General features: G+C 43.0%; 1 protein-coding gene across 1 annotated transcript in view; it reads left to right on the plus strand.

The window, feature by feature from the left end:
* The window catches only part of LOC141146729 (aldehyde oxidase-like), a 433392-nt gene that overhangs the window by 366856 nt on the left and 38852 nt on the right, over positions 1 to 27684 (plus strand). Inside the window, exons 28-33 of the mRNA XM_073633239.1 lie at positions 4479 to 4607; positions 4843 to 4917; positions 16362 to 16414; positions 19332 to 19446; positions 23942 to 24007; positions 26524 to 26712. Coding sequence (XP_073489340.1) covers positions 4479 to 4607; positions 4843 to 4917; positions 16362 to 16414; positions 19332 to 19446; positions 23942 to 24007; positions 26524 to 26712 — 627 coding nt within the window. The remainder of the gene's footprint in view (positions 1 to 4478; positions 4608 to 4842; positions 4918 to 16361; positions 16415 to 19331; positions 19447 to 23941; positions 24008 to 26523; positions 26713 to 27684) is intronic.

Consider the following 27684-nt stretch of genomic DNA (forward strand, 5'->3'; position numbering starts at 1 on the left):
TCTTACGCCACAGGCGCTCAAGAGCGCGACTACGTTTTTTCAGACTTCTAGTATCATCTGTTTGCCAAGGTTGAAGGGGTCTGGACTTGATTCTGTGTGTAGTGAGGGGGGCCAGTGAGTTCAGTGAGGCTAGAAGTGAAGCGTTGTGCACAGAAGTGGCTAGGTTGGTGCAGGATAGGGGTGAGATTTTGTCATAGAGGTTGTTGATAGCAGAGTAGAGAAGAGAAGGGTTGAGATGACGTAGGTTTCTGCGGGTAACTTTAAGGTGGTTGGGGGGAGAGGAGGTGAAGGAAAGGGAGAGAGTGAAACTAATAAGGTGGTGATCAGAGAGAGGCAATGGATAGTTAGAAAGGTTGCATGGAGTGCAAAGGTGAGAGAACACGAGGTCAAGGATATTGCCTTCTGAATGAGTTGGAGCATGTATCCACTGCTTCAGGTCAAAGAAGGATGTTAGGCTGAGAAGTTTGGAAGTGGAAGGAGTGTTAGTATTAATAGGGTCTCAGATTCGTGGAGCCAGGTTTTGATAATGGCGAGTAGGTTAAATGAGTTGGCAATAAAGAGGTCATGGAGAGAGGTGAGTTTGTTGCAGACAGAGCAGGAGTTCCAAAGGGCACAAGAGAAAGGGAGTCTGGTCTTGGGAAGAATAGAAATGGGAACTAAATTGTGTTGATTGCTGCTGCTGCCAGAGGGTGCAGGGTGATGGGTGCATGGGGTACAGTTAAATGATGGAGGCCCAGGGTTTGGGGATATATCTCCAGAGGTTAGGAGAAGCAAGATGGTGAGGGAGGTAATATGGGAGAGGGATTTATATGAAGGGACATGCCCCAGGGACTTGGAGATTTTTAGTGTGTGTGGATTTAGAATTAGCAGGAGTTGGTGGGTGCAGTAATAAGGACAGGACAGAAGTGAGGGTGATATATATATGCTGTGTGGGGGAGAAGAGGGGTGAAGGAGAGACAGTTTTAGGATGGAGGACAGAGTTGTCAAAAGCAGTGGTAGAGAATGCATGTTACAAGGAAAAAGAGCTAAAGGAGTAAACAAGTTCACCTGATGTCTGTGTGTTGTTTTTCAAAGTGTTTATCTTGTGTCCCTTCGCTTTGTGCATTCGCTGAAGTGCAGATTCAGAAGTCCATTCCACTTATAGAAAGAGCCAAGTTGCAAATGTGTACCCCCTGCAAATGCTTCCCCCAAGAGAAGCTTATATATATATATATATATATATATATATAAATACACTGATAGGGGTAGGGTGTGGGTGGATTTCAATTAGCAATCAAGAGGTTATAAAGCTTGGCTGGTTAACAGGGCAAAATTCTTAAGTCAGAAACAGACTAGCAAGAGGGCACTAAAGTTAAACGGGCCGTAATTTGGGGTAAGACAAGGGAGATAATAAAGCATTGTAATGTGGACAGGTCTACAGACAGTTAAGTAAAAATAACATACCAGCATTATTAGAGACACATAAGAAAAAAGATTGCAGTGTTTCACTTTTTGGGTGGAGTTGCAGCAGTAGGAGCATACCAGAGTTAAGAGACATAGGAGACAGTTTTCACTAATGCGATTCTAGCTGGAGTTGCAGCAGTAGGAGCATACCAGAGTTAAGAGACATAGGAGACAGTTTTCACTAATGCGATTCTAGCTGGAGTTGCAGCAGTAGGAGCATACCTGTGGGAGAACAAAGATGATATTTTCAGATTAGACAGTTAGATGATGAGTGATAAGTGCAGAGTCAGAAGTGCATTCCACTTATAGAAATCGCCACTTTGAGAAAGAGCCAAGTTGCAAATGTGTACCCCCTGCAAATGCTTCCCCCAAGAGGAGCTTATATATATAATTACTGATAGGGGTAGGGTGAGGGTGGATTTCAATTAGCAATCAAGAGGTTATAAAGCTTGGCTGTTAACAGGGCAAAATTCTTAAGTCAGAAACAGACTAGCAAGAGGGCACTAAAGTTAAACGGGCCGTAATTTTGGGTAAGACAAGGGAGATAATAAAGCATTGTAATGTGGACAGGTCTACAGACAGTTAAGTAAAAATAAGATACCAGCATTATTAGAGACACATAAGAAAAAAGATAGCAGTGTTTCAGTTTTTGGGTGGAGTTGCAGCAGTAGGAGCATACCAGAGTTAAGAGACATAGGAGACAGTTTTCACTAATGCGAATCTAGCTGGAGTTGCAGCAGTAGGAGCATACCTGTGGGAGAACAAAGATGATATTTTCAGATCAAACAGTCAGATGATGAGTGATAAGTGCAGAGTCAGAAGTGCATTCCACTTATAGAAATCGCCACTTTGAGAAAGGGCCAAGTTGCAAATGTGTACCCGCTGCAAATGCTTCCCCCAAGAGAAGCTTATATATATACTGATAGGGGTAGGGTGTGGGTGGATTTCAATTAGCAATCAAGAGGTTATAAAGCTTGGCTGGTTAACAGGGCAAAATTCTTAAGTCAGAAACAGACTAGCAAGAGGGCACTAAAGTTAAACGGGCCGTAATTTTGGGTAAGACAAGGGAGATAATAAAGCATTGTAATGTGGACAGGTCTACAGACAGTTAAGTAAAAATAACATACCAGCATTATTAGAGACACATAAGAAAAAAGATAGCAGTGTTTCAGTTTTTGGGTGGAGTTGCAGCAGTAGGAGCATACCAGAGTTAAGAGACATAGGAGACAGTTTTCATTAATGTGATTCTAGCTGGAGTTGCAGCAGTAGGAGCATACCTGTGGGAGAACAAAGATGATATTTTCAGATCAGACAGTCAGGTGATGAGTGATAAGTGCAGAGTCAGAAGTGCATTCCACTTATAGAAATCGCCACTTTGAGAAAGAGCCAAGTTGCAAATGTGTACCCACTGCAAATGCTTCCCCCAAGAGAAGCTTATATATATACTGATAGGGGTAGGGTGTGGGTGGATTTCAATTAGCAATCAAGAGGTTATAAAGCTTGGCTGGTTAACAGGGCAAAATTCTTAAGTCAGAAACAGAATAGCAAGAGGGCACTAAAGTTAAACGGGCCGTAATTTTGTGTAAGACAAGGGAGATAATAAAGCATTGTAATGTGGACAGGTCTACAGACAGTTAAGTAAAAATAACATACCATCATTATTAGAGACACATAAGAAAAAAGATAGCAGTGTTTCAGTTTTTGGGTGGAGTTGCTGCAGTAGGAGCATACCAGAGTTAAGAGACATAGGAGACAGTTTTCACTAATGCGATTCTAGCTGGAGTTGCAGCAGTAGGAGCATACCTGTGGGAGAAAAAAGATGATATTTTCAGATCAGACAGTCAGATGATGAGTGATAAAGAGCCAAGTTGCAAATGTGTACCCGCTGCAAATGCTTCCCCCACTTATAGAAATCGCCACTTTGAGAAAGAGCCAAGTTGCAAATGTATACGTCAAGAGCCTGCCTGTGCTATTAATAGGATCAGAAGAAGCACACAAGCACCTGGCTTCAGGTAGCTATACTGTAGGTGCAACTGTGCAGGGTACACAGTACAGTAACTGGAAATACTGTAAAAACACCTGCCTGCCTGTCAGTATATTAGGAAGAGAGGATTAGGATGTAGCTAAACTGAATACAGTGTATATATATATATATATATATATATATATATATATATATATATATATATACAACACCTGGGATGCATATATATACACAATACACTGTAAGTGCAGCTAACTGACTCGACCTGCCTACTCTATCTAACTTAAATCAAATGACACTGTCTCTCTGTCTATCTATCTCTCTCTCAACGCCGGAACACACTACACAGGGCCGCTGTGCAAGCGGCCTTACATAGTGTGGGGTGTGTACTAAACCCCCTGAGCCATAATTGGCCAAAGCCACCCTTGCTTTGGCCAATTACGGCTCTCTGTACAGACAGCGCTGTGATTGGCCAAGCATGCGGGTCATAGTGCATGCTTGGCCAATCATCAGCCAGCAATGCACTGCGATGCCACAGTGCATTATGGGCCGCGACGCTCGAATTTGGCGCGAACGGCCCATAACGTTCGCAATTCAGCGAACGACCAAACACACGATGTTCGAGTCGAACATGTGTTCGACTCGAACATGAAGCTCATCCCTACTCTTGAGCTGTCAGCGGGCTTCCCCGCTGACAGCTCAAGAGGCATCGGTTGTTAAGGACGCAGCAGCTGGCTTCCCGGCCCACTCCTTAAAAACCAGCTATTCTTCACACAAAATTAAAATCAATCATTTTTCGACCGATCCAAATCCAAATTGTTCTGAAAATTTGGAATTTGTTAGAAAACGATTATACGAAAGGAAATGAAACAAATTTCAACGAGATTTGGATACATTGGAGATTCAGATACATTTCAATCTCCGCATAACCATACATTAGTCTGAATTTATATTCAGACCGAATGAATTGCACATGTCTAGGGTTGTGCAAAATTATAAGTTAAACACACACAAAGGAATAACCTTATATTGTTTTTCCTTGTAAATGCAGATTGCCAGCCGTGAATTGGGAATACCTATATCATACATCCACATCTGTGAAACAAGTACCACCTCTGTACCCAATACTATTGCCACTGCTGCCACTGTTGGGACAGATGTAAATGGGATGGCAGTCAAGGTATTTAGTATTAAATTATTAATTGTAGCATTCAGAAAATATGCATACTGTAAATAATTTGGTTATCATCTAGAAATAACTTGGCTTACACAGCTGCAGAATGATTACCAACCCTGTTTTTATATAAATACACAACAATAAATAAGTCATGCAGTTATTTGTTTCATTAATAAACATGTAAAAATGAATGAGCTAATAAAAAGTAATCCTCAATATTTAATTTTCCTCTTCACAGGATGCTTGTAAAAAACTTCGAAAACGCCTTGAACCCATTACCACCAAAAATCCTGCAGGTTCTTGGGAAAGTTGGGTAGGTGGATTTATGCGGAAAAATTCTAGGCACAATATACTATTGAAATTAATACATGTTAACTTGCTAGATGAGTTGGTATTCTGTTCATCTAGTCTTGTGATCCAGGCACCACTGCCAGAAAGCACAGCAAGGTTTGCAACAACATGCAAACTACTACAGTTAAAGTTGAATTCCAGGCATGGATATTTTCACTATAGTTATATTGGTCCAGACAATGTAACCACACATATACATGGCCGATCTCCCTGGAAGCTGGAAATCACAGTAGTCGGCGCGGCTACTACGGTGATCTCACCTAGCTTCTGGCTGCCCTGCTACATTGCGAGCACTTTGCATTTGCTATATGAATGCAAAGTGTATTCTGATCAGGTGGAGATTGTGATGTCACCATCTCATTTTTTCACCCATTCATTGGGAAAATACAAAGTGTTGTCTGAATGGCACCCAAGCCAAGTGGACAACCTTTTGTGTTTAGTAAGCAGGAGGGCAGCCACTCGTAACGGGACCCAGAGCTAGTGGTGATCACTGTAGTAGTTAGGGTTGCCACCTTATCCCTTTAAAACTGAAAACATTTAAATTACACAGGTTCTGTGGCAGATTAGGGAGATAATTAAACTCACTTGGTGCCTTATCTGAATTAAATTAGCCTCAGAACCTGTGTAATTCATATGTGTTCGGGTTTAAAGGGATGAGGTGGCAACCCTAGTAGTAGTGGTACCTACTACAGTGATTTTCAACTTCTGGGGGGATCAGCAAGGTATGGTTACAAAGTTACATAGTTAATCTGGTTGAACAAAGACTTCCACTTCAACCAACATAGAAAAAAAACACACACACAGAATGAAAACCTCCATAGACACAATCCTATACCCACAATTGATCCAGAGGAAGGCCAAAAAAACAATAAAGCATGATCCAATTCTCTACAGCTGGAGAAAAAAAATCCTTCCTGATCCCCCAACAGGCAATCTGATATTCCCTGGATCAACTTTACCTATGCAAATTTGTATCCAGTTGTATTATGTGCATTTAGGAAATAATCCAGGCCTTTTTTTAAATAAAATTCCTGAGCTGGCCAGAACCAGCGCTTGAGGGAGTCTATTCCACATTTTCACAGCTCTTAATCTGAAGAAGCCTTTCTGTATTTGGAGATGGTATATGCATAGTTACATTTGTCCAAGCTGGACCAAAGTAACCTACTGTATGTGTTGCTGTGTGTTGGGCTACAGCAATATGGAGGAGGAGACATTGCTTTTAATTTTTTTCTCCCTCTGAGATGCTGTGTTATGCTGCACCATTCTCCTCTGGCCAGCAGGGGGAGAGCTAAAGCCAAGCAAGCGCAAAGATTTCTATGCAGAGCACTGAGAATCCTGGGAATTGTAGTTAGGGACAGCAGCCATATATATTGGGACCCATAGACTCTTTGGACTACAGATCCAATGGACACTGTACAGTAGGAGGAGTGAAGACAGGGATTTGTTAAACCTCCCAGGAAAAGTTCATTCTCTTGGCACCGAGGAGAGAGGAGAGCAGAACAGTTCTATCCAAGTATTCACCTGCCAGAGGGGATGCGTGCCTGAGGCTTATGCCGCGTACACATGATCAGACTTTCCGATGGGAAATGTTCGATGTGAGCTCGTTGTCGGAAAGCCCGACCGTGTGTATGCTCCATCGAACATTTGCTGTCGGAATTTCCGCACACAAATGTTTGAGAGCAGGTTCTCAAATTTTCTGACAACAAAAGGAAAGTCTGATTGTTTGTACACAAGTCCGACGCACAAAAGTCCACGCATGCTCAGAATCAAGTACGAGATGGAAGCGCTCGGTCTTGTAAAACTAGCATTCATAATGGAGCTAGTACATTCGTCACGCAGCAGATTTTTTAATCTTTCAATGCAGCGCATTCTCTTCTTCTTTATAACGCTAGAATAATGAAGTTGCTTTGCTGCTGATATTCACACAGAGTTCTGTCAAACTGATTTTTTAGTATTTCTTGTGATCTCAAAAATCTTTGTTTTTGTTGTTTTTTTTATCAAGATCTCCAGAATAATCTTTTTTTATTTTTTTATAGTGATCTCTTTTTTAAAAAAAAAATTTTCTCCAGATCTCCAGAATATTTTTTTTTTTTCTAGTGATCTCCATAATATTTTTTTGTCCTTTTGTGTGTCAAGTTACCACAATGCCATTATAATCTTGTATTTTTTAAACCTCAAATAGGTTGGTTGGTGTTGGTGTCCCTTCTTAATTTGACATTGTATTTTTGAAATGTACCTGCCTACTGCCTAAACTATCCTGTTTGAAGTAAAACACATAGCTAAGTATTTGTCAAAACAAAATATTTAAATTTTTTAGGGGTCCTAACAAAATAAAGAGGAAGGCAACGCTGGAGGAACAGTTGGAATTGTTGAAGCCTTTGTACCCCAGGGCAGACATCAATTATTTGCTGCTGGGCACGGCCACCTCCTGGCTGCCACTTTCCACGGCCACCTCCTGGCTGCCACGTTCCACGGCCACCTCCTGGCTGCCACTTTCCACAGCCTCCTCCTGGCTGAGACTTTCCTTTGTATGAAAATGGGACATAGTTTTAGTTTTTTGGTCATCAATCACACACAATTTTGAGCTCATGACTGTTGCAAATTGAATGTTAACAAATCGAAAAGACTATCCTTCTGACCCCAGCATTTTTCATTCTTGTCCCAATCATTTTTGGCTACTTTTGTCTATTGATATGTAAACCACTTTGTTTAATCAGAAATTAGTGATCAATAATAGCATCTAGTTAACATCATTCAATTTTTGACAAGAAATATGTTGAACAATGCTATACCTGGCTCAAGCTGGGCTCCTCCACATCTTCTTCCTGGGCGGAAGGCCCGGGTTGGACTTCTGAAGCCTCATCTAATGTGGAAAGAAGTGTGGAAGGAAGTGTAGATAGTGATGGCCTGGGTTCACTCTGGTCTGACAAAAACCGCAGTCTGTCAAAGTATCACAACCTGGGGACATAAACATCTGCTGCTGCTCCTGATCTCATGGAATCCTGGACCTTTTTGCGCTCCCTATTATATGTGCTCCTCAGGCCACCAATTTTGGCCTTCAAATAGTTGATGTCTGCTGTGGGAGTAACCAGCTTCACCAATTCCAACAGTTTCTCCAGCGCTGCCTTCCTCTTTAGTTTGTTGGAGTATTCTCGGTGTTTGACTTGCCAGAGACATGGCAGCTCCCTGTACATGTCTATGACGTTTGGCAGGAAGTCTGGGTCAGTAAATTTATCCATTTTCTCTGCAAGACACAACACAAAACAAACCCTAATGGCAGGCTAAACTCTCCTAATCTTGTCCCAATATAGGCCTCAATCTATAAGCAGTAAAGGTCACTAACCACTGATGCTCCAAGTTAAAATTGTACCTTTGTTTGCACGATCAGCGCGTACGCTACTCCGTCCTCCGCTCACAGATCGTACGTACGACGCACGCATGTTATGCTTTATATACACTGCGTATGTGTGAAACTCCGCCCCTGACCTTCTTTCTAGTGTATTCACCGCCCCTTCTCTTTCGGCGCATATGGTGGAGGGACAGCAGGTGCATGCAGAGAGCAGCAATGAGGAGAATGAGGAAATCCCGGAGCATGGCAGTTCCCGATCCAGGAGGAGATATAAGGCCTCAAATATGTCTTTTGTAGAGATGGTAGAGATGGTGGACATCTTGAAGAGGGCCGACTATGATGGGAAGTATGGACTGTACAGCAACTCAAATGTGAGAAAGGCCAAGATCATGACTGTCTTGTGAGAAGTCTGCACAGGAATTTTGGTACGATGATCCAAGGAGCAATTGAGGAAACACTGGTCAGACCTGAAATTAAGGGAGCAAGATCAGTACAGATGGATCAAGAAAGTGCTGCAAAAAAGTAAGTATTTGTCGTGTGTTCCTATTATTATTATTACTTTAGTGCTGCTTCATGTGTGCATTTACTGTTGTACAGTTTAAAATGGCAAGTTTCAGGTTCGTGGGCACAGTAATCGTTCGTAGTAAACATTGTTCGTTCGCCCACTAATACGATGTTTTTGGCAGATGCAGGTTAACTACATTTGTTCATGCCTATTTGTATTAAAAGACGTTTAGTACATTGTTGTCTAGATGGGTTTGTAACTAGAATGAAATGCAAACTTGATTCAGTGTAAGGAGAGGACACTCAGCAGCTGTTTATACATCTGGACACAGGAGCACTAGTGTGGGACATAAGAACACTCTTTTTAGGGTGTCCCACACAGGTGCTTCAGTGGATACTAGGGGTCTCTCCACGTGTGAAACTTTAACAAAAAAGGTAAATATTCCAGCTTTAGAAAGGGAAAAAACATGTTTTCAGCTTTGAACTCTGCCAATACAGACAAATGTATGAAACTTCCAAGCAATGTTTCATATTCCTATTTCTGGCCTCAAATATCTGTGTGCTAAGTATACCTTTTTTTTTATTCACATAGGGGAGAAAAGAATTGGGACATCTGAGGACACCACAGACCCCACTACTCATGAAGAAGGGGAAATCCCCACACACCATGAAGAAGATGTGGAGTGAGAGGTTCAAGAAGTGGGCGAAATAGTGACCACAGCAGGTCAGTGTCTGAGACCACAGCTTCAAGTAATAGATGTATGCCTGCATATTTATAATACATGGTGTGTTTTTTTATTTTTAGGTGATGTGGATGTTGTGGAAGAAGAAACTCATTTCAACAGTGCAAGTGCACAGATCCTCATCGGTGAGATCATGGTGTGCAATCGGGATTTAGAAATGGTCAAGCAAAATATCACTAATCTCCAAAAAAAAATGACCAACGTCATTGATGTTTTAGGCAGAATCTAAAAGCAACAAAAATTTAAAAGTTGCTCTTTTTTTAAAAAATGTTTTCTAAAGTTTTAAAGTAATTTGAAAGCCAAATTTTGAAGATGCACACAGTGTGTCAACATGTGCTATCTGCCATCACGGGATATCAATGTACATCAATGTACGCGTTTTGTGGGTGCAACCCCTTCCTCGCAACTAAAGTAGATGAGAGGAAGGGGTTGTACCCCTGAAACACATCCATTGATCCCCCATGATGGGAGCTAGCACATGTTGACATTAGACATGGGATCAGGAGGGAAATCACTCAATGTATCAAATACGTTACGTTTGGACTATTGAAGAAAATGGCCAAAAATAAAAGGCCATTGGAGAACCTAGGAGACAGATAAGAAACACAAGCAGTAAATCAAATGAAATATGACTTCAGTTTATACATATTTTTTTATTTTAAACATGTTTATATATTCTCTGGCATAACAATGACCCCCCTACCCGCAAAGTACTCTAGATACTTTTGGCGAACTTCGCAGGCGCTTTGGGGGCAAGCCAGGATGGCCAGGTTCAAGAGCCGTCAGAGTTGTTGCTTCAGTGCACTTTCAAGTGTACTTGCACTGCAAAGTGGATTTGCCTTTCGTAAATAACCCACAATGTGATTGATTTTATATTCTGCCATGTTAATAGCTGTGAGAAATAGGCGGAACCAGCTGGCCATTATTCCAAAGGCATTTTCAACCACTCTTCTGGCTCTGGCCAGCCGATAATTAAAAACCCTCTGGTCCGGGGTGAGGGTCCTCATCGGGAATGGCCACAGAAGATGGTCCCCCAGCGCAAAAGCTTCATCTGCGACGAAGACGAACAGGAGTCCTGCCACATTGTCTTCCAGAGGTGGCAAGCTCAAGCTGCCATTCTGGAGCCGTCTGTAAAACTCTGTCTGGGAGATGACTCCACCATCCGACATCCAGCCATTTTTCCCCACGTCCACATACAGAAACTCGTATGTCGCCAACACCACCGCCAACAACACTATACTATTATACCCCTTATAATTATAATAGTATGACCCCGAGTTGGGAGGTGGGATGATGCGGACGTGCTTCCCATCTATTGCCCCACCGCAGTTGGGAAAGTCCCACTGCTGGGCAAACTGGGAGGCCACAGTCTGCCATTCATGTGGGTTTGAAGGAAACCGTAGAGTCAAACAAGAAAAAAAAAATAATAATTGGTCATTTTGTACATAACATTGCAAGCAGATTAGACACAAACATTCTTGGCCAACATAAGTAGAACATTTATTGGAATGGGTATTTAAAGTATAAGGTCCACTTATCAGATCCCCCCCCCCCCCCCGATGGCCCAGTATAAAAATTTTAGGGGAGGGGGAGATGTTTTGGACAGGTAACCTTCTCCACTTCATTGAGAGCTGAATGCATAAATAATGTGTGTTACTTTGGCCAGCCCCTCCTTACTTACACTATTGGCAGCCCACTGGACAGGTAAGAAGTGTCATAATACAAAAATATGAATACACACTGTACAAATTGAAGCACATTTTTACATTCTGCAATTACCTATCCAGATAATAGGAGAACAAAACTTTAAACAGTACCATTTGAAAGTATTCAGGCAGGCCCTTGCACTACATGCTTTGGTGAATTCATCCATAAATCTGACCACAAAAGAGGTAGGTATAATGTGTATGGGTTTGGCAAAGTCAGCAGATAGAGTATTGGTATCGGCTGACTTAGCGGTTGCGGGGGAGGGAGGGTTCCCAATGAGTTTGGGCCCAAAAAAAAGCCTCTTGCACTCTTCCTGAATTTAAGGCCAACAATAACATTTGTGCACATTTTAGGGGGTGTTTAGGGTAAGCACTACAATGGAGCTGACAAAATACATTAAGTGACTAGGCTAGGTGTGTATGGGCCCAGGATAGCATGCTGGGGAGGTTAGTGAAGGCAAATATGCATGAAGGACAAAAAAGGAGCATTAAAAGCTTACAGCATGCATGAGGACAAAGAGGACATTCACAGCATATTACAATCATGGTAATTAGGGAATTATGAAATAAATACAATACATGAGTAAACATTAAATACATAGAATATGATGTTAAAGGATAAAACTTTCCTTCATATAGTCCTTCTACAGGACCTGAATGATGGCAGAACAGGTCTCTGGAATAATGATTCCCAGAGCCTGGGGGGAGATTCCAGTCGTAAACCTGATATCCTGGAGACTTCTCCCCATCGCCAAGTACTGCAAGGTGGCGAAGAGCCTCTGCTCGGGAGTGATGGCTTGCCGCATGCAGGTAATATAAGGGGACAACAAAGACAACAGATGGTAAAAAATGGGGTCCGTCATCCGGACATAATTCCTAAAATCATCAGGATTATTATCCTGGTTCTCCCGCAACAAAGGCATCTGCGAGAATTGGTCACGCTGAAGCAACCAGTTCTTCATTCATGAACTCCTCCTCACCCTGTTCATGGACTGGACTTGGGTCAAAGCAAGAACTCCAACACCAAGCCCAAGCACAGCACAAACTCTATGATGAGTACGTACCCAAAACATGGCTTCAAAACGGTCGGCTGGTCAGAACAAATTAACAGAATGCACTGAAAATCAGAAAGAAACTGAGAAGAACGATCTGAAAATCAGAAACGAGCTGACAAGAACACACTGAAGAACAGAAGTGAACAGAAGAACGCACTGAAAGACAGGAATGGACTGACAACACGCACTGAAGAACAGACACGAACCCACAAGCACAAACTGCAAAGCAAAAACTAACTGAAAAGCATGAGGCTGAAAAGCGTGAATCGTCTCTCACCAAACTTCTACTAACACGAGATAAACACGAGATTAGCAGAAGGAGCCCAAAGGGTGGCGCACTGGCTGTTGAACCTCCTTTTTATAGTCCCGTCGTACGTGTTGTACGTCACCACGTTCTTGAAGTTCGGAATTTACAACAACATTTGTGTGACTGTGTATGCAAGACAAGTTTGAGCCAACATCCTTCGGAAAAAAATCCACAGTTTTGTTGTCAGAAAATCCGATCGCGTGTACGCGGCATTAGAGTGAGCACACCTGGGGGCAGCGCAGCACCGCCCACATCACAGATCCTGCACCTTTGTCACAGAGAGGCTGGAGCTTGCACTCACCCTCTGCTTCCTACCACTGGCTTTCAGGGAGGGACTGAGGGGGCCCCCTTATACAGCGAGCATCCTGGGACCTGGTGAGTTATCTGCCCTTTTTTTACACTGCTAGCAATGACCAAGCCATTAAGGCCCCTTCACACTTTTACGACTTGTCCCACGATTTTATACTGCAAAATCACATGACAAGTCATTCTCCATGATTTTCAATGACTACCATTCATATTAGCACGACTTTAAGTCGTGCCGACATCAAAGTAGTCCCTGCACTACTTTGGTCCAACTTCCATGTGAGTTGATGTCCATAGACCTCAATGTTAAACCCTCAAGTAGCATGCAAATCGTACCTGAATAATATAGACACGAGTTCAGTACAACTTTGTAAGCACAAGCTGTAAGCACAAACAGCTTTTGTAAACCCCAACCCTGTGAAGTCGTACAAAGTAGTACTGAATTGCGGCAAAATTGCACAATATCGCCGTAAAATCGCGGCAAAATGCAGCCACGAAATCGCTGTAAAATCGTGCGACTTTGAAGTCGCACATGTGTGAAAGGGGCCTTAGAGCAGGACACCAAGTGCACCCAATCTATACCGCACTCATACTGCACTTATTCCAAACCTAGACTGCACCTATACTGCATTAAACAGAACCATTACCTCATCTGAACCACATCTACCTTGCACCTGTGCCAGAACTTTACAGCATATATACTGTACCTATACTACAAGCAGGTTAACTGGGACTGTTAAGTGTAAAGATGCTCTTAAAGGGCCCCAATGATAGCCAGCAGAACATCTCAAAGGATTGCCCCTTTCATAATAATTATTCTGCAAGCCCCCTTTGTTCCTTTGCCACATCCACTACCATCTTCTTCTTTTAGACAGTGCTTACCCAGTCGGTCTAGAACTAGCATTGCCACCACAAATGCACTCTGGAAGTATAGTTCCAGCACTTGGTAGATTAAACTTTACTATTGCTTACTTCTGTACTTGATGTGGCCTTGCTACTGTTTATGCTGATCTGGATGCCATCTTCTGTCTAGTCCTTACTGATAATAACTTTGTATGATAAATTGTGTTATTACCATTGTTAATCCATTTTATGCTTGCCTAGTTACCAACCCTATTGGGTGACAATATATTTAGGTTTGCCTTTACTACCTGGTTTGGTTCCTGTTTTCTTTGATATAACACCACTATTGGGTACCAAGTATTACTTTCAGTGATTTCCAGCACTATTGTATGTTTATACAGTCAACCTAGTGTGCTAGAGGGGCTGGGTTCTTGAAAAGGTTGAAGCAAAGCACGGAGGACCCAACCTATCCAGCGGCTGCTATGGCGATAGCCAGCGCTGGCCCAAGACATTGTGCTGCCTGGGTCCAGGAATGAAATGCTGCCCGCCGCCACCAAAAAAAAAATCATGCCCACCAAAAGGCCCCCACAGCCATTATTTTATATCATGACAATTAAATCTAAAATTAAATTTATCAGGAATCATGAAGTCAGATTTACATGCAAGTCAGGGGTGGTGGGGGGTTCAGACAGAGGCGTTCGTGGTGGTGGTGGTGGGGGGGTTCAGTCTGAGGCAGCAGTGGTGTTGGTAGATGTGGTGGTGTGGAGGGGGGGGCGGGGGATTCAATCAGAGGCAATGGTGGTAGTGGGGGGTTTAGACACAGGCAAGGGTGATGGGGGGGTTTAGACACAGGCAGGGGTGGCGGGTTTAGACACAGGCAGGAGTGGCAGGGGGGTTTAGACACAGGCAGGGGTGGTGGGGGGTTTGGACACAGGCAGTGGTGGCGGGGGGGTTTAGACACAGGCAGGGGGGTTTAGACACAGGCAGGGGTTTCAGGGGGGTTAAGACACGGGCAGGGGTGGTGGGGGGGTTTAGACACAGGCAGGGGTGGCTGGGGGGTTAGACACAGGCAGGGGTGGCAGGGGGGTTTAGACACAGGCAGGGGTGGGGGGGTTTAGACAAAGGCAGGGGTGGTGGGGGGTTTAGACACAGGCAGGGGTGGGGGGGTTTAGACAAAGGCAGGGGTGGTGGGGGGTTTAGACACAGGCAGGGGTGGCTGGGGGGTTAGACACAGGCAGGGGTGGCAGGGGGGTTTTGACACAGGCAGGGGTGGTGGTGGGGGGTTAGACACAGGCAGGGTTGGTGGGGGGGTTTAGACACAGGCAGGGGTGGCGGGGGGTTTAGACACAAGCAGGGGTGGCGGGGGGTTTAGACACAGGCAGGGGTGGCAGAGGGTTAGACACAGGCAGGGGTGGCAGAGGGTTAGACAAAGGCATGGGTGGCAGAGGGTTAGACGCAGGCAGGGGTGGCGGAGGGTTAGACACAGGCAGGGGTAGCAGAGGTTTAGACACAGGCAGGGGTGGTAGAGGGTTAGACACAGGCAGGGGTGGTGGGGGGTTTAGAAACAGGCAGGGGTGGTGGAGAGTTAGACAAAGGCAGGGGTGGCAGGGGGATAGACACAGGCAGGGATGGCGGAGGGTTAGACACAGGCAGAGGTGGCGGGGTTTAGTCACAGGCAGGAGTGGTGGAGATGAGATCAATGGAATTGCCACCAGGGACGATCCTGGCCGGGGTGCACGGGGTGCACCGCACCCCAGCGCTGTCATTTTGTTCAGAAGAGGGGCGCCGAGCAGCCCGAGCTAGAATCGCCGGCCTAGCGATTCTAGCTGTGTAACAGAGTGACGTCACTCAGGGACGCCGCGGCCGCCCCAGCATTCAGAGCGTGCCGCGGCCGCCCCAGCATTCCTTGTTCCACCTCTGCGGCTAGTACAGAAGCTGAGAGAGCTGAGAGCTCCGCCCACCTGCCACTTTCTTGCTCTCAGTGTCAGACTGTCAGCCGTGCCTCCAGTGATCCCTCTTTCAACATGGGGTCCCCGTGCACAGCAGGAAGCTCCCCCAGCTGTCAGCTGACTTTCTCTTGTCCCGACATGTCAGCAGCAATGGGGGATAGCTGTGGAGAGCATGGGTGGAGGTCCGCTATGTGGGTATGACAGCTAGTACTCTGCCATTACCTCTAACAGCAGCAGCGCCGCCCGGGCCATCCTCACAGTGGGATAAGGGGCGGGCAGAGCGGGAGTTCCTCCACTGTCTTTTTTGGGCGTCAATGTGTCGCCCCTCAGAACCTGCCGCCCAGGTCCCATGGTAGGGTCGGCCCTGCTAGTAGCGCTGCATATGTAAAAAATATACCATGCCTGGAATGGCCAGTTTTCAGCCAAGCAAATAGGTAGGGGGTGGAGTGAAGGAGGGGTTGTCAATTAAAGCAACCCAGGTTTTTTGCCGTGAACATACATTGGGGCCTATTTGGTGTTAGTGTATATGATCATATTAGATGCATTAGCCCATTAGCCATGTGAGTCAAGAGCTGCATTGTGCACATTCTTTGCACTTTGAATGGTTTTACAAATTATGACTCACAATGTCTTTTCTGTAATAGGTTGAAGAAGCCTTTTTACAAAGAATAAGCCTTTCTGCCACTGGATTTTTCAGGTAAAGTACTATACTCATGTATATTTTAAGATAACGTTCAATCAAGTAACTTTCTAATTACATAAAAAATTTAAAAGCCAATTGTATTTCAGATTTAGATGGAAACCTGCAAACCTAAGATTGCCCAGATATCTGTACACTCTGGGATCGATTTTACTAAAGGCAAATAAACTGTGCATTTTGCAAAGTGCAGTTGCACTGTGCAAGTGCAGTTGCTCCAGAGCTTAGTAAATGAGGTAAAGCTTCACTTTGCAAGAAATACCCAGTCACATCCAAGGAAAACAAAATAAAGGCATTTTTTCTTGCACATGTTTGGATAATGGAAGTCAGCAAAGCTTCTGCTCATTTACTAATCTCTGGAGCAACTGCTCTACTGCTCCTGCAGTAGAGGATGGAGAAGGTTTGGGGTGCAGAGGTTAGCAGGGGTTTTAGGATGCAAAGGTGTACTGACAGGGCGGATAAAGATGTAGGTCCAGTGTAGGGCAGCCCATTCCTTTCAATGGGCTGCTCTATGCACTAGAAATGTGGAAAGTTCCTAACACTTTTTCAAAATCATACGGTGCCACAGCATATGTGTGAGGGCGCCATTAACAATTGATGGCACTGCTGTGTATCTGCTAAAGGGCAACACGTTTCTGTGGTGTCAGGAAAGCAATTTTGCGTGCGTTCCCGACACACACAAATGTGAATGCAGGCTAAATGTCTCAGTTACACTGGTGGTCACTGTATATCTTCTCATTACATTGGGGCTTAGTGTACAATCCTTTAATTCACACTAGTGGCCAGTGTGAAGGCCCCCCTTACATTGGTGGTCAATGTAAATCCCTCCTTACATTAGTGGTTACTGTAAATGCTTCTATTACATAAGTGGTCAGTGTAAACCCCTATTTTTATTGTTGGCCAGTGTTAAAACTCCTCTTTATATTGGTAGTCAGTAAAAAAATCAGCTTTGCCATTGATCCTACCCTCCACCCAGCATTGTCACTGATCCCAGGAGATCTAGGATCCCTAGGAGTTTTCTGTCTATTGATGGGTCTGCTCCCCTCCCCAGTCCATGGTGTGCAATCAGTGAGCAGTATTGATGTACAGTAATCTCTAGCAACCAAACAACAAGTGGAAATCATGTGCTGCAACCTCTAGCAACTAATCAGTGAGCCGTAATGGGTGCTGTAACCTCTAGCAACCAGTCAGTAGGCGGTAATGATAGGCTGTAACCTCTGGCAACCAATCGCAATCGTTGTCTGATCTGTTTCAGTAAACGGATTTTGAGTCTAGCTGCTATTTATTGTATTCAATTGTCTTGTCTCAGAGCAGATGGAGAGTGAAATTGCATGGGGGGGGGCCAAGAAAATGTTTGCCCAGCATCCATCAATATTAAAGACAGCGCTGGTGCCCTATCATTTTAAGAACACTCGGACCAATCCCACTAATGGATCCACTCAGAACCTCATATTAATGATATTGAAAAGGCAGAAATGAGAGATCTCCCATTTATTACCAACAATATGTATAAAAATTGCACTTACAACTGTATAGAAGACAAGCATGTATCTGTATTTGATCAGGAAATGTCGCTGGCTAGTCAAAGTGTGTTTCACCGAGAGCAAAAGTGACATACCGGAAGTCCCACAATACATGTTTTGTCATGAGTGTGCGATTTTTTTCAGGAAGTCTTGGACATTACCTCCATTCTTACATTATTTCTATGTGAATTTGGCTAATTTTGTTCTAGGGGAGAGGACAGCGGAGATATATTTACCTGACCTGCCAGTCCTCCCCGCACAAGACTGGTCTGGCACCCCCATGCTTTGGTGGTCTTGAAAATGGACTGTTCCTGACATCAGCACGCTCCATAGACAGGAACAGTCCACCGCTGGACTGTGGGGGAGCGCAGTTTTCTGGAGGATCTTCGGATCAGGTGAGTATGAACTTTGTGCTCACCCCTAGAAAATAACGAGCAGTTGACCCATGCAGTGCACAAACCCTAGTGGTCCCAGTTTACTTCACTGCAACCTGTCACAAGGCTGTGGCCCTCAAGATCACTGCACCAAAGGGATAGCAGGAACAAAATGGCTACAGTGTGGATGTTCTAAACTAGGTGGCAGGTAGGAGAATAGTCAGGTCCAGGTAAGCAGCAAGCAAGGGAGTAGGCAGGTTCAGGCAAGGACAGGTGGCAAATGAGAGAGTATTGACAGGTGTCAAATGAGAGAGTACTCAAGTCCAGGCAGGAGTTGAAGGCAGGCAGAAATCAAGAGCGTTATGAGGTCAATTCATGTTGACAAAGGTTAGGCAGTCTCACAGGGAAGTATTACAGCTCTTTGCACAAGAGTAGCTGGTGATCAAACACAACACTAGCCATTTCAAAGACTGAAGCTTAAATACTATTTTGTTCAAAGGACATGGCCAGCATCCTTTCAAGGAACTCTGGAAGTCCTGGCTGAGATTCTGCAAGTACCATTGGAAGCCTTGGAAGGGATTCTGAGAACAGCAGCTCTGGAAGCCCTGGAAGCCCTGGCAGGGATTCTGAAAGCACCAAAAAAGATCCATTATGATGTAGGCCAGATATGCGCAATTACTTTCATGATCAGAGTCCCTAGGATCAATGTTCTATTGTTTTAGGTCTCTAAAATGTGTAGTTTACAGCAGAAGCCAACAAGGTAATTTATAAAGATCATTTTTTAAAAACCTCATGTATGTTGGGACTCCACAGGTTGTGCACCTCAGTAAATGGTCATATGTAGAGCTATAAACTGTGATATACCAATATATGTAATATACTGATATACATGTATTAAGTCATATAGTATCAGGCGCATTTAATGTAGATTCAAGCTGCTACAATGATATATTTTTTTCCCGAACACCCTTTAGAATGACTATGTTCATACTTTTTAATTTGCTGTTCGTGGTTATGCAGGGGATATGAAACCTATATGGACTGGGAGAAAGGTGAAGGCCGGCCATTTGAATATTCTGTTTTTGGTGCTGCCTGTTCTGAAGTAGAAGTAGACTGCCTATCAGGAGATTATAAGGTAAGTCATTAAAATTAATATTGTACTATTATTGTACAGTACAATTGGAGTACAATTGGAGTCAGTTGAAAGAAGATATTCCGATTCCCAGTAACAAGCTTGTGGTTTTCCTACTTAAAGCAAATGGTTAGACATACAGATACAGTGGATATAAAGTCTACACACCCCTGTTAAAATGTCAGGTTTCATGTGATGTAAAAAAATGAGACAAAGATAAATAATTTCAGATTTTTTTCCACCTTTAATGTGACCTATAAACTGTACAACGCAGTTGAACAACAAACTGAGATCTTTTAGGTAGAGGGAAGTAAAAATAAAAAATAAAATAATATGGTTGCATAAGTATGCACACCCTAAAGCCTTGTACACACATTTGGACTTTCCGATGGGAAATGTCCGATGACAGGCTGTTGGCAGTAAATCCGACTGTGTGTATGCTACATCGGGCAATTGTTGTCAGATTTTCCGTGGACAAATATTGGCTAGAATGTTTTAAAATTTTCCATGAACAAATGTGTGTTGTCGGATTTTTCAAGCGTGTGAACACAAGTCCGTTGGACAAAAGTCCATAGTACAAACACACATGCTCGGAAGCAAGGACGAGCCAGAAGCGGTCGGTCTTGTAAACTAGCGTTCGTAATGGAGAATTAACATTTGTGACGTGACAAATTATGAGATCTCGAAATGCAGCGCACAATTCTCTTCTTCTTTAATGGGACTGACACACCGCAACAATGATCGCCGCAATGCGTGCCCCCGGGGGGTGCGCAGCGGCTGATTATCCTGAAGACGTCATATGACGTCCGGTCAGGTTATTGAAACCACTTTCCCGCCATCATTTTTGCTATATGGTGGGCGGCAAGTGGTTAAATATAGGCACCGCATTGGACCTACGTCAATCCAGTGGTACTATTCCCATCAATAATGAGTCCCTAAAAATTAGATACAATGGCTTTGAAATTACAGACCTTGATTCTTTTAGGATCCGTGGGTGGTTTATCTACCTTTATTCTGTCTAAATATTTCTGGACCATATCCCTTTTGAGACAGTGTGGACCATTTGGGTCTGTGTCACTACCACCAGTTTTTGCGTCCTTGATTTCTTTTTTTACATATTCTGTTATATTCTTTGTAAGATTTAAACGACAATACTGTTCCTTCATTTTTATATTATTTAAAAGCTCTTTTCTTATTGTTTATAGCTTTTTTAACTTTGGCCGTGAGCCACATAGGTTTTCTTTTTAGCCTTTTAAACGCATTGCCCATGGGAATATACTTTGCAGTGAGTTCACAAACAGTCACTTCGAAGAATTCCTATTTCTGTTCTGTGCCCATTGATGCCAATATTCCCTCCCAGTCAAAGTCGTGGAGAGCAGCCCTCATTCTTGGAAAATTTGCTCTCTTGAAGTTAAAGCGGGGTTCCACTCAAATTTTTAACTTAATCTTACCCCCTTCAGTTAATCGCATAGATGTTCAAATGCCGCACGAAAAAATTTTTTATCGCTGTAATTACCTTTATATTGTACTTTATTGTGGCACTTCCTGTCTCTCCTCCCATGGGAGTAGGCGTGTTTATTGCCTTTCCCCGGCGCCGCACTGGGAGCTTAGTGTCAGGCTTCCCAAGATTCAGTGTGGAAACAATGATCATGCGTGTGAACAAGCTGTGAATGAACAGCATTCACCGCATCCAGGAAATCAATGCTTGTGGGCTTCACATGCCCACAAGCAAGATGGAAACAGCTAGCATCACATTTTTTAAGCTATTCTTCAGTACGAAAACAGACAGAGGCGGAAATATTACAGCCAAACTGTGAGTATTATTTTGGGGTTAGCAGAGTGTCTCAATGACCAAAAAAAAGGTTGGTCGCCGGACTCCCGCTTTAAGTGTTTTTATCTTAACTGTATGTGTGTTTTTGCTTACAGCTAACATCAAATGAAATCATGTTATGGTCACTGCTACCAAGATGTTCCTTTATATGAACATTAGTAATAAGCTCTGCATGATTTGGGATTACCAGGTCCAACAGAGCATCATTCCTAGTTGGTTCCTCAATAAACTGGACCATAAAATTGTCCTGTAATAGGTTTATAAATTTTTGCCCTTTAGCTGTCCCAGCAGTGTCATTACTCCAGTCAATTTCTGGGTAGTTAAAATCCCCCGTTATTATCACTAATACTTTGTTGAAACACCTTTTGATTTTTTTTACAGCACTCAGTATTTTTGGGTATGAGTCTATCAGCATGGCACATCTTGACTTGACAATATTTGCCCACTCTTCTTTGCAAAAACATTCCAAATCTGTCAGATTGCGAGGGCATCCCATGTGCACAGCTCTCTTCAGATCACCCCACGGATTTTCAATCAGATTTAGGTCTGGGCTCTGGCTGGGCCATTCCAAAACTTTAATCTTCTTCTAGTGAAGCCATTCCTTTGTTGATTTGGATGTATGCTTTGGGTCATTGTCATACTGAAAGATAAAGTTCCTCTTCATGTTCAGCTTTCTATCAGAAGCCTGAAGGTTTTGTGCCAATATTGACTGGTATTTGGAACTATTCATAATTCCCTCTACCTTTACTAAGGCCCCTGTTCCAGCTGAAGAAAAACAGCCCCAAAGCATAATGTTGCCACCACCATGCTTAACTGTGGGTATGTGTTCTTTTGGTAATGTGCAGTGTTGTTTTTATGCCAAACATATCTTTTGGAATTATGGACAAGAAGTTCAACCTTGATTTTATCAGACCATAACACATTTTCCCACATGCTTTTGGGAGACTTCAGATGTGTTTTTGCTAAATTTAGCCAGGCTTGGATGTTTTTCTTCGTAAGAAAAGGCCTCTATCTTGCCACTCTACCCCATAGCCCAGATATATGAAGAATACGAGAGATTGTTGTCACATGTACCACAAAGCCAATACTTGCCAGATATTCCTGCAGCTCCTTTAATGTTGCTGTAAGCTTCCCTGACCAGTTTTTTTCTGGTCTTTTTGTCAATTTTGGAGGGATGTCCAGTTCTCTGTAATGTCACTGTTATGCCATATTTTCTCCACTTGATGATGACTGTTTTCACTGTGTTCCATGGTATATCTAATGCCTTGGAAATTCTTTTGTACCCTTCTCCTGACTAATACCTTTTAACAATGAGATCCTTCTGATGCTTTGGAAGCTCTCTGCGGACCATGACTTTTGCTGTAGGATGCGACTAAGAAAAAATCAGGAAAGACCTACTAAAACAGCTGAACTTTATTTGGGGTTAATCAGAGGCACTCTAAATGATGGCAGGTGAGTACTGACTCCCCTTTAATTTCGCCACCTATCGGGCGCACGCCTGCTGCACGCCTCGGTAGTGTGCCCACAGGTCCCAGGAACTCGCCGTTCACCAGTGACCCGCAATTGCAGTGTGGAGATGCAGAACGGGGAGATACTTATGTAACGTGCCTAGTGACGTGACAGGGAGCTACTGCTCCCTGTCATCGAGAGCAGTGATCGATGTCATGACAGTGGTAGCCCCCCCCCCACAGTTAAAACACCTCCCTAGGACACACTTAACCTCTTGATCGCCCCCTAGTGTTTAACCCCTTCCCTGCCAGTGTCATATAAACAGTAATCAGTGCATTTTTATAGAACTGATCGCTGTATAAATGACAATGGTCCCAAAATAGTGTCAAAAGCATCCGATGTGTCCGCCATAATGTCGCAGTCACGATAAAAATCGCAGATCGCCGCCATTACTAATAAAAAAAAATAATAATAAAAATGCCATAAATCTATTCACCTATTTTGTAGCTGCTATAACTTTTGCGGAAACCAATCAATATACACGTATTGTGATTTTTTTTTTTACCAAAAATATGTAGAAGAATACATATCGGCCTAAACTGAGAAAGAAATTTGTTTTTTTATATATTTTTTGGGGATATTTTTTATAGCAAAACGTAAAAAATATTTCTTTTTTTTTCAAAATTGTTGCTCTTTTTTTCTTTAGAGCGAAAAAAATAAAAACTGCAGAGGTGATCAAATACCACCAAAAGAAATCTCTATTTGTGGGAAAAAGGACATCAATTTTGTCTGGGTACAATGTCACACAACCACACAATTGTCAGCTAAAGTGACGCAGTGCTGAATCGCAAAAAATGCTCTGGTCAGGAAGGGGTTAAAATCTTCCGGAGCTGAGGTGGTTAAAGGTGGAAAAAGTTCTGAAATTATTTATCTTTGTCTCATTTCTTTACATCACAGAAACCTAACATTTTAACCGGGGTGTGTAGACTTTTTATATCCACTGCAGCAAGGACTGAGTGATGGGAACTGCTGGGTCAAGATCATCCAGCACCCAGGATGAACATGCCAAACTGCGCCCCCCTCCTCTGTATTGTGTGCACCCAATCAGCTTACCCACGCCTCATAACTGAGCCCAATCCTTATATCTATGTACAGGGTGCAGAGGTCAGGACTGGAAATATATATACTTATCTAATTGATACTTTTTTTTTCTGACAGAACATCAGAACAGACATTATAATGGACACTGGTTGCAGCATTAACCCAGCTGTGGATGTAGGACAGGTACTGTATGTTACATTCAAATGTGCAGAAAAATTGCATTTTCAGCAATCCTCAACAAACCTCCAAGTCAAAGCTATTATCTGCTTACCAGCAACTGACAAGCATGAGTAGTGTCCAACACAGAGCAGTCTGCTTTGGATTATGGGATATTGAAGAGATGGGCCTAAACACTGACTTGGGGCAGGGCAGGGCCTAAGAACTACCTGTGCTAAGTTTCTGGGGACTTCTTGAGCTTTTTGCAGACTAATAAAAGTATGTGCAGGCACCTTTTTGAGATATAATAAAGAAAACCTCAGGCTGTAAATATCTCTTAAACAGGGCAAGGGTATTGTAACAATGTACTGTGACAGTGCTGTGCCCTGCCACTGTGTAAGTATAGGGAAAAGCTACATATGGTTCACACTAATGCAGGGTGTGGGGGCTCCAGAGTATTGTCTGAGCAGAGAGGACTTAGGAAGACTGGGGTTTCAGTTTTCTCTGGGTTTTGCAATCCTGGATCAGGGTCTGGAGCCTGAAGACTTTGAAGAGTCTTGGGTGGGACAAAGCCTTCAATCCTATGTCCAGGTCTTATTAAAGACATGCAGGCTGTGTGAGTGTGCAGGTGTGCACAATCGTTATAAGCAAGGCTTTGGTCATGGCTCAGGGCTTCTGTTAGGAGACAGATGTGGGCTCCATCCAGGAGACAGGTGTACCCCCTTTAGGAGAGGTACTCTACTCAGGAGAGAGCACTCTATGTTGGGGAGAGATTTCCTGATCACAGAACTGAGAGAGTTGGGACCGCCTATAAGGACTGGGAGAGCTGAGGCAACAAGGCAAGTCCAGGGAACAGAGGTAAGTGCAGTGAGAGAGCCTGGGGTGCTGAGAGATCCACTTTTGAAGGGCCAGGGAGTGGGACCTTGCAGTGAGGTGCGGTAACTACAGGATGAGTGAGCCAGGAGAGCTGGGTGAAACAGTCTGAGAGGCCAGTGGAAAGAGCAGTAGTGCTGCTGCAGAAGAAAACAGGAGGCTCAGCATTTTCTGTTATCTGTTTTGCTGGAGAAAATCCCCTGCTCTGTTTTGAACTTTTCCTTAAGTTTTCTTTAAGTTTAATTTAAAGTGTTACTAAACCCAGGACCCTGCATTCACTATATCTGGTCTCAACAGTACACAGAACATGGAAATGCAGTACACAGTCTTGTGACTTCTATCAGTGTCTGGTTAAAGCTTGTAGGAGAAGTTTTACTTTTACTATGACTGTCCTATGAGGCTGCATGACCCCTGACCCTCTGTCTGGACAGTGCTGATTGGCCCTGTGCCTATCACATGCACCCTCCCCAAAAAAAACTCTCTAGCAATACACACCAAACTGAGCATGTGCAGATGCCCCCAAGGCTCTGTAATATCAAGAAATGGATTGGGGACTGTGGAAGAAGGGGGGGATCAGAGAAGACGGAATCAAACAGCTTTTTTATACAATGCGCAGGATTAACCCCTTAGGTTCCACAGTGAATATAACAAGCATGCTTTACTGCATATACAGACTGATTTTACTGTTGTGGGTTTAGTAGCAATAAAAGTGGGCTGGCAAGCCTTAAGAACAACAGTTCAGACTGGTGTGGACTACAAATGCTTCTACCATTGAGCTGATTCCTCAATATTACATTACAGCACAATTGCTTCTGTTTATGTGTAAAATTCTGTAGCTGGCAAGTCAAAACATAGATAGGGCAAATGCAATTAGGAAATAAAAGTTAAAAGGTTTGTAAAGGTTCACGTTTTTTCACCTTAATGCATCCTATGCATTAAGGTGAAAAAACATCCAACAATACCGACCCACCATTTTATTTACCTGAGCCCGTTCACCCGCTGCACTCGCCCCCGATTTCCTCTTCACCGCTCAGCCTGGCTGTTGATTGGCTAGAGTGGATGGATTAAAAGCAGCGCAGCCATTGGCTCGCGCTGCTGTCAATCACATTCAATGATGCGGCGCCGGGGCTGAGTGATACAGTCCGCGGCTATAGCCACCGGCTGTATCACGGGAGCGCGCCCGCAAGAACTAAACACCATGCGAGAGAGCTCGCATGAAGGTGTTTAGTTCTTGCATGGCCGTGGAGGAGCTTTTTTAATAATTACCTTTACAACCTCTTTAAGTTAATCTTAAAGTGATACTAAAGTCTTTTTTTTTTTTTTTTTTTTTTTTTTTTTTTTTATTTGAAATGCATAGAATGCATTAGAATAAAAAAAAAAACCTTCTGCCTTTTTAGAACCACTTTAAGTTAACAGTATTTTTTCTCCCACTAACTGCTACCTCAAGATTTGAAAAAAAAATGAATGCATTGTGTAAATGAAACAGTACATTTATCCATGCTATTCAAGAGTATTTCTAAGCAAAACTTTTCTTTTGGACAGAGTGAGATGGGCTAGACCCTCTGTGAAGTTTTTAATGCTGTCTGTGTCCCTATTGAAAGATTTACCGCTATATTTTTACAGGTGACATTTATTTTCAAATCCTATATCTTTTCTACGTTCATTCTTAGATTGAAGGAGCATTTGTTCAAGGTATTGGGCTCTATACAACAGAGGAACTTAAATACTCTCCAGGTGGTGCTCTGCTAGCGTATGGACCAGGAGAATACAAGATCCCCTCTGTATCTGACATTCCTAGAGAGTTCAATGTATCACTGCTTCCTTCATCTCAGAACCCAAACACTATCTACTCCTCCAAGGTAACACACAAAATATTATCTAACAGTATAGAACATACATTACATTTTGTAACCTTCAGTAAACTCATAATGATTCAGATTGAATGAATCTGTGAAATGGCTTGTAAGCATGGCAGCAGTTACCACAGCTTAAGCAGCCCATAGATTACTCGATTTTTCTTTCCTTCCACCATGGTATATCATCTTGACCATTTCTTTGACGCATTTCACGGGACAAGGTCTGCTTCTTCAGGAAGAACACTCTGCCTGGTTTTTGCAAATCAACTGACATAGAGAGCTGTGGCAGATTTTACCTTTTATCTAAACCCTAAATATGAGTTAGAAAGTTGGATGACTGTAAGATATTGTCCATTGAACCATTCTCGCATCTTGACAGGAAGCGGTGGGTGTTGAAGTCCATTTGTCTACGGGGCTTGCTGGTTTACAATTTTTTTATTGATTTGCACATTTTGTCATTTTGTTTCCTGTGAAATGCATCGAAGAAATGGTCATGATGATATACTGTTGGTCATCTACTGTGGAGTTATCACTATTTAACTTTCTATATGGAGTTTATAACATGTGAGAACACGTTCTTGTTAGATGTGCAATTTATCCTTTCTGTGGGATTTCAACACATTTTTGTATGCTGTAATAATAAAAATACAATTTTTTAACTAATGGTGTGGTACCATTAAAGTTCTACTTATCTTTGTTCTTCTTGGTTTTTTTTTTCTTCTATATGCTTATGTAATATTAAAGGATGTGGTACCAATAAATCCACCAAGCATAGGAGGAGGTCATGCTGTTCTCCATCCACCAACATTAATTATTGTACGTGTAAAATTGTTAGGTACTTTCAAACAATATTATCTAGTTGGAATTTTTGAATGTTCTGACAAGATTTTTTTTTTTATAAACATTAGTTTGAAACCCTCACGTATGGCTATCTTTAGATCACTATACAGGTCAGCTGTCAAACTCTTTGGGGTC

This window comes from Aquarana catesbeiana, linkage group LG06 (assembly GCF_042186555.1).
Source record: "Aquarana catesbeiana isolate 2022-GZ linkage group LG06, ASM4218655v1, whole genome shotgun sequence".
Classification (NCBI taxonomy): domain Eukaryota; kingdom Metazoa; phylum Chordata; class Amphibia; order Anura; family Ranidae; genus Aquarana; species Aquarana catesbeiana.